Source organism: Daucus carota, chromosome 5, assembly GCF_001625215.2.
Source record: "Daucus carota subsp. sativus chromosome 5, DH1 v3.0, whole genome shotgun sequence".
Classification (NCBI taxonomy): Eukaryota; Viridiplantae; Streptophyta; class Magnoliopsida; order Apiales; family Apiaceae; genus Daucus; species Daucus carota.
Window position 1 is genome coordinate 43,536,180 of NC_030385.2, and position 7,008 is coordinate 43,543,187.

The following is a 7,008-nucleotide window of genomic DNA, read 5'->3' on the forward strand; positions in this document are numbered from 1 at the left end:
AATATCTAGGTTTCAAAAAAAAAAACTAATATCTGTGGCGAGCACTTTCTTCCAAATATCTCACCGAAGAGATAGAGATATTTTAGATTAGATTTTGATTTGGGCCTAAAAGTTCAGATTTACACGATTTTTCTTTCGGGACCCGAACTTTAATTTTGATCCAATTGGAACCAGCTTCTAAAAGTTAGATTGGCCAATTCAAACATTTTCTCTGGCAAGCTTCTATGAAACTGTCAGTACAAATCCTGACCCTCCGATTAGAGTCTACAAATCACGACCCTCCATTCAAATTTTCATCCGAGAGTTACGATTTAACCCTGTAGAAATATAAATATCGAAACAAATTAGCCTAGGGCTGCACCAAACTAAATTACACTCACAGATACTTCTCCTCCAAGTCGCTAAAACACTGATTATCTCACCATGAAAATCTTCGGCAAGCTGAAGAGCAAGAAGGATTCGGCATGCACAAAGCGTTCCAATGGGAAGGTCGTCTCCGTCGAGTCCACTGATGAATTGACGGCTGATCTCTCTAGGCTATTGATAGGGCTTAAGTTTGCTCAGGGGGCGCATAGTCAACTCTACCATGGGCGTTACAAGGATGAACCTGTTGCTGTAAAGACTACTAGGGTACCGGATGATACCGGTGATGGGTCCATAGGAGCTCGTTTAGAGAAGCTGTTTACGAGAGAAGTAACGCTTCTCAGTCGTCTGCACCATCCGAATGTCGTTAAGGTAAATATTCATACTCTCACGGTCTTAATTCTATATGCTCACTATTTGGCACGTACATTAATGGTTCTCCAAAGTATGATTCTATAATATGTTTTTAAGATTTTATTTTTCTGAACGTATAAAACTCGGGGGAGGAGGGAGTATTTACTACCTTTGGTTCTTGATCATCATAGTACTCGCATATATATTCTTTAAACTGATTTTTAGAAGCACTCTCTTTATCAAATTGGTGTTAAAACAGATTAATGCTGAAGTTAGATTTTATTTTTTTTTGATATTTTATGCAGTTTAAAGGAGCATGCAGAAAGCCACCAGTGTTCTGCATCATCACAGAATATCTTTCGGAGGGTTCTTTGAGGGCATACTTGCACAAGCTTGGGGGGATTATTCCATTACCAAAAGTGATCTCGATGGCTCTGGATATTGCGCGGGGGATGGCATTCGTTCACTCTCAAGGTGTCATACATAGGGACCTCAAGCCTGAGAATATTCTTATAAATCAGGATTTTAAGCTTAAGGTTGCGGATTTTGGAATAGCTTGTCGTGACACCTCTTGTGATGCTCTGGCTGATGGTGCTGGAACGTATCGGTGGATGGCACCAGAGATGATCAAAAGCAAGTCATGTAGCAGGAAGGTTGATGTTTATGCTTTTGGGCTCATCTTATGGGAAATGGTTGCTGGAAGGATTCCTTTCGAGGGTATGAACCCTGTCCAAGTCGCTTTTGCTGTGGCGAACAAGGTATGCATATTTTTCATATTTGCATTTTATGATTTCAAGTATTAATAAATTCTGCACAGAGATATTCTTGTTGCATGTTTTCTGTTTATTATGGCTTTGTAACATTTTTGCACGCGAACTCAATTTAATCAATACTTAAACTGTGATCTTTCAGGATTTGAGGCCGGCTATCCCAGGTGACTGCCCTGCTGCCATGAAAGCTCTGATTCAGCAGTGCTGGTCCTCAGAGCCAGATACAAGGCCAGAATTTCGTCAGGTGGTGAAGGTGCTAGAGCAGTTCGAGGCTTCACTTGCAAGTAATGGAAACCTAGATAAGCTACAAAGCCTTCCATGTCAGGATCATAAGAAAGGGATTCTTCATCAGATTCTTAAGATTGCACGGCCCTGTACATCGTAACCCTTCAGCAGAGCCCCAACCTAAACTTGCCTGATGTTTTTGGGCATCTGGATTTTGTAGTTGCTGCTCACATTGTATATTGCAGCTGCCTTTTTCTTTTCTTTTTTTGACATTTCCTTGTAGACTCATACTGAATTATATGCAAATGTAAATTTTGCACATAGAGATATAGTCTTGTTGCATGTTTCCTGTTTGTTATGGCTTTGTAACATTTTTGCAGCGCACTCAATTTAATCAATACTTAAATTGTGATATTCAGAATTTGAGGCCAGCTATCCCCGGTGACTGCCCTGCTGCCATAAAAGCTCTGATTCAGCAGTGCTGGTCCTCGCAGCCAGATACAAGGCCAGAATTTTGTCAGGTGGTGAAGGTGCTAGAGCAGTTCGAGGCTTCACTTGCAAGTGATGGAAACCTGGATAAGCTACAAAGCCTTACATGTCAGGATCATAGGAAAGGGATTTTTCATCTGATTCAGAAGATTGCGCACCCCTGTACATCGTAACCCTTCACCAGAGCCCCAACCTGAACTTGCCTGATGTTTTCGGGCATCTGGATTTTGTAGTTGCTGCTCACATTGTATATTGCAGCTGTTTTTCCTTTTCTTTTTTTGACTTTTCCTTGTAGACTCATACTGAATTATATGCAAATGTAAAGTTTCTTTCGTCAGATATGAAAATGTAATTAAATAGGAGTTAAGGTAAATATTGTACTCTAACATCACTGGTGCAAAAACCATCTCTTTTGGTTCTTTAAACTTGTGCTTGCTGACAGATGCCTAGCCTTTAGTAACCAGTTCTTGTAAAACAGAGATATCTTAAGTATTAGCAAAGAGGGTGTTCTGGTAAAGGAGAGAAGGAGGCGGAGAAAATGTTTGTGGATGCTTATTAAGGCCTTCTGGCATTATTCCTGAAAGGTCTTACATTCTTATGATGCTTTCAATATCTCAAATAATTGGTTTTATTCTGTCTTTTGTTAATATTTCTTTGTTTGTGTTGCACTATGGACATAGGCAGTGCAATGGCTAATTGGCTCCCAGATCACAAGCTGTCCATTATGGTTCCAGTATTAGAGTGATTTGTGGTAAGTAGAGTGTCTATGTGAGATTGTTAACAAAGCATAAATTCTGCAGACCTGATCATCAAGACAGGCACTGAGCTATTCTATCTGAGATGGTGGTAACTGGTTTCGTTAGAATTCCGAGCCAAAAAATTAAGGCCATGCATGTTCATGTGAAAATGTATACAAAAGATGCGAAAATAAGAATTTAAAATATTTCTCTAATAAAGTATTTATAAAATTCACAAATTACTCTCTTCGTTTTGATATTACATAACACTAACACTTTGATTTTGGGACACACATATATATAGTTTAATCACATAATCAAATAAGATATTAAAAAAAATCTGAATATAATTATTTAATTCAGAATTTATTTTCTAAAAATTAATTGAAAATTATAATTTTTACCGTACAATCAAATCAATAAAAAAATGCTAGTCAAAAATTAAAGAATAATATTACAGGTACCAAATTGATTTAATTAGAAATGGAAATACAAGAATTCGTTATCTATTTAAATTACAACCAATAAAAATTTAAGACTTGTTTTTTGGTACCCATTTTTATAACAAATTTAATACATTTAACATTTTGCAAAATCAAAACATTACACAGAGACTTGTAAATAAATTTCTCGACGTATCAACCAACTGGGCCTGATCTAAAAGAATTTGGGCCTATTGTTAGCCCAAAGGGTTCCGTCTTCCTTCTCCAACTCGCAACGGAGTTCGTTGCAATTGTAAACTGCTGTCATAACTCACAACGGAGTTGCTCTGTGTTCTTACATCTTCAGAAAGGACACCAAAAGATTCATCTGGCGACATCTAATCCGAGGTACTCTTGTTTTCTTTAGTTATGTCTGTCAATAATAAGCATACATGTATACTATGATTTATATGTTTGTTAAATTTACAATAGAACTCTATGTAATTGGAGCTCCCCTATTTTAATTCTTGTTGTATGTTTGATAGATTTCCAAACACATTGTTGTTAAATGTTATATAAACATCTGTTATATGTAATTAATTTGCTCATTAGGTGAAACAGCATGGTGAGATTTAAAAATAGGTACTTTGTAATGGAGGTATTTTTGGATCCAAAGAAGGATCTTGGTACAGATGATCCCATTATTATTACTCATTTAAATGTGTCGAAAGCAATCAAGGAGAGTATTCTTGCAAACTTTGGTGAATGTGGTCTTGGCTCATCGATCGGTTCGTTTCAAGGTGAGAGCTAAATGGCAGCAAGAACTTGCAATGTCTTGATGGAGTCGATATTCGTGGTGAATTATTTGTATTTTCTACTACACGCGTATAGTGGACTTTAGGTATTAATTTTTGAAACATTTTATGTTTTATGCAGTTAAGTATGTGAATCCGATAACGAAGGTTTGCATCATCCGAACCTCAAGAGACGAGTATCAAAAAGTTTGGGCTGCAATGACCATGGTCAGGGATATTGGAAACTGCCCAGTAGTGTTTAACTTGTTGGACTTGAGTGGTAAGTCAAGTAGTAGTAGCATTTGTCTTCTAGATTTTATAGGCAACGATAACTATCATCATCAGATGATTTAGGAGTATGGACTATTGGACTGTATGGGGCAATAATTAAATTAACTGTCGTCTAGAGTTGTATATATTCCACAGCCATATCTATTCTGAGGGACTATAATCCTTAGTTAGAGCTAATCATATTTGCCATAAATTAAAACGATTATCCCACAAACAAAATTTCAATTATCATTTTTGGTTTATATTTGTGGTATTGTAGTGCCTGGTACCTTCTTACACTAGATAGTAGATATTAAAATCCCATAAAGTGAACCAAAAAGATTCTTATGATCTAGTTTTATGGGATAATAGTCCTTTAAATTAGAGAATGAGGTAATTTTTTGAATGTTTAGTCCCTCAAAACAAACACGGTGCAATTAGTATATGGTGTATTATAATATCAGTGACAAGTTATAGTTCATTAACATCCATGTTCTTTTATTTCAGGAAGTATCAGGGCCTGTAAAGATGCAGCTTTGAAGTGTGATGAACGAAAATTCGACATTTATAAGAATGAGGCCGGACCTCGCGTCACAGCTGAGATCAGTCAAATGATGCAAAATTTTCTTGAAAAGATCAAAACTTTGGAGCTCTGAGTAATATACATAATATGTTCATTAGGAAATGAGTGTTGTGGACTCAACAGTTTTCAGGGCGACCCCAAAGCTAATCCTATTGGAAGAGGTGACAACTTGGAAGCAATAGTTTATTGTTATGACTGAGAATGTCTTCCAAGAAATGTGGTTGTTCAATGCTCATACTGATATCGACATTATGTATTTACTTTGATTTCTAAACATGTACATGTAAAATTTAATCCATCAACCCTTTCTTCTTGCGCCAAAGATCTTACCTGCATGTTATAATATGCAACAATTACTAGGAAAATCGTGGAACCTTTTTATGTAGACAATGAAACTATACCTCACTTATCAAGGGAATGTCCTGTCTTTGTACACAATGCAGGGAAAATGTTATTTCGAGAGTAAGATTTTTGTTTCCAGAGCAAATTCAATGCTCCCCCCACCCCCCAAAACATAAATCATACAACTTCAGTACAAATTTCTGCAAATTGCTCTGGAAATTAAAAAACTGCTCTGGATATAACATTTCTCTAATGCAATTATGCAACTGTAAAGCTTCATAGTCTGGCAGGGTAACAAAATCCGACATGACTCGAAATCTGACACGAACTCGATTTGAAAAAAATCTGTATTGGGATCGTAATTTTATATTTCTAGTCGGGTTTTTTTTTAGCCGATAAACTCAGATCGAGTTCAGGTTGTCCCAATATATCCGAACCCGGCCCGAAATATTTAGATAGATATATAAAATATTATGACGTTATGTTAATTATCAAAAATATATTTATTCACATATAATGTCATCAATTTATTATTTATATATTTTTTAATAATTATAATAAATATAAAATTTATAATCAAGATAATTATTTTTTAATAATTTCGGATCAAAATGATCCATTTTTGGATTAATAAGATATATTGAACAAGAATAGTTGGAATTAACTTGATTTTCGTCGATGGGTTGGTAAGTTAACTTTGTTCAAACTCCAAATAATATACAGTTGAAGCTTATGATAATATTAATGGTAGTGTTTCACCTACAGGGAGGACGGATTCAGGCATATATTCCTCGACAAATCAGGCACCAGTTCGAGGATCATATTATTGAAGGAGAAACCTATGATGTGAATAATTTTGTTGTTAGGAGATATTCGGACATGCAATTTGGAAGATGCTTCGCAAGTGATATCTATATCCAGTTGAATCATATGACTGAGGTTTTGTTGACCGGAGATGTGGATTATATCCCGCCTCATGTCTTTCAATTCACTGATTTGTCAGCTTTAATGGAAGCTGCAAGCGAAAACAAATTTCTGATCGGTGAGTCTTTTTTGTTATGTACACCAATGCCATATAGTGATTTCAACTATTTCTGAATATATGATTTCTTATGTAGATGTTGTTGGAATATTGGAGCACCATGACCCAATCAGTACCTTCAGAAACAGATATAACCAGCAAAAATCCTGTTTTCGTTTTACCATCAATGATATGCAGTTAGTATTTAGATTGTTAAGCTCTAATGTTAAATAAAAAGATAGTTCATATTCGAAGACTAAAATATTCTATCAAACTTTGAACAGCACATCAGCAGAAGTGCTTTTCTGCGACGAAATGGCAGAAGAATTTGATCAAGCAATTCATGATGTTGTCCAACATCCAATTATCGTTATCATCTCAAGTTGTCAAGCACAATTCTTCAGAGGTAGTTTTCATTTAGTTAAATTCATGTCTTCTAATATTTTCACAAAACTAAATTACTACATTTTATGATTTAGACGCGCCAAAGTTGTCAAACTTGCCACCAACAAGGTTTTTCATAAATCCAAATCATGGGGCAGTTGAGGATCTAAGAGACGCATTAAAGTTAGTAACGTAACAAATATAATTGAAAGATAAATTCCTTTCTTCATATCTAAAATCAATATGAAACAATT

At 35.7% G+C, this 7,008-nt stretch overlaps 1 protein-coding gene, 1 long non-coding RNA gene and 1 pseudogene across 2 annotated transcripts; all 3 read left to right on the forward strand.

Annotated features, from left to right (window-relative positions):
• Positions 1 to 376: 376 nt before the first annotated feature.
• Positions 377 to 1,906, forward strand: LOC108221812 (serine/threonine/tyrosine-protein kinase HT1-like; annotated as a pseudogene).
• A 1,707-nt stretch (positions 1,907 to 3,613) lies between these two features.
• Positions 3,614 to 5,323, forward strand: LOC108222036 (probable ribonuclease P/MRP protein subunit POP5). The gene is made up of 4 exons (XM_017395919.2): positions 3,614 to 3,768; positions 3,973 to 4,160; positions 4,297 to 4,434; positions 4,932 to 5,323. Exons 2-4 carry the CDS (start codon positions 3,983 to 3,985, stop codon positions 5,078 to 5,080), a joined length of 465 nt encoding a protein of 154 aa, XP_017251408.1. The 5' UTR covers positions 3,614 to 3,768; positions 3,973 to 3,982; the 3' UTR covers positions 5,081 to 5,323.
• Positions 5,324 to 6,002: 679 nt separating this feature from the next.
• On the forward strand, positions 6,003 to 6,567 carry LOC108222618 (uncharacterized). The gene is made up of 3 exons (XR_001807015.2): positions 6,003 to 6,035; positions 6,115 to 6,391; positions 6,468 to 6,567. It is a non-coding gene; the product is annotated as an uncharacterized LOC108222618 (long non-coding RNA).
• Positions 6,568 to 7,008: the final 441 nt, after the last annotated feature.

Bases quoted from the DNA above. Each gene is read 5' to 3' on its own strand.
- LOC108222036 (XM_017395919.2), top strand. From the start codon at position 3,983: ATGGTGAGATTTAAAAATAGGTACTTTGTAATGGAGGTATTTTTGGAT. The intron at 4,161-4,296 runs GTGAGAGCTAAA...TGTTTTATGCAG, and splicing joins ATCGATCGGTTCGTTTCAAG to TTAAGTATGTGAATCCGATA. The intron at 4,435-4,931 runs GTAAGTCAAGTA...CTTTTATTTCAG, and splicing joins TAACTTGTTGGACTTGAGTG to GAAGTATCAGGGCCTGTAAA.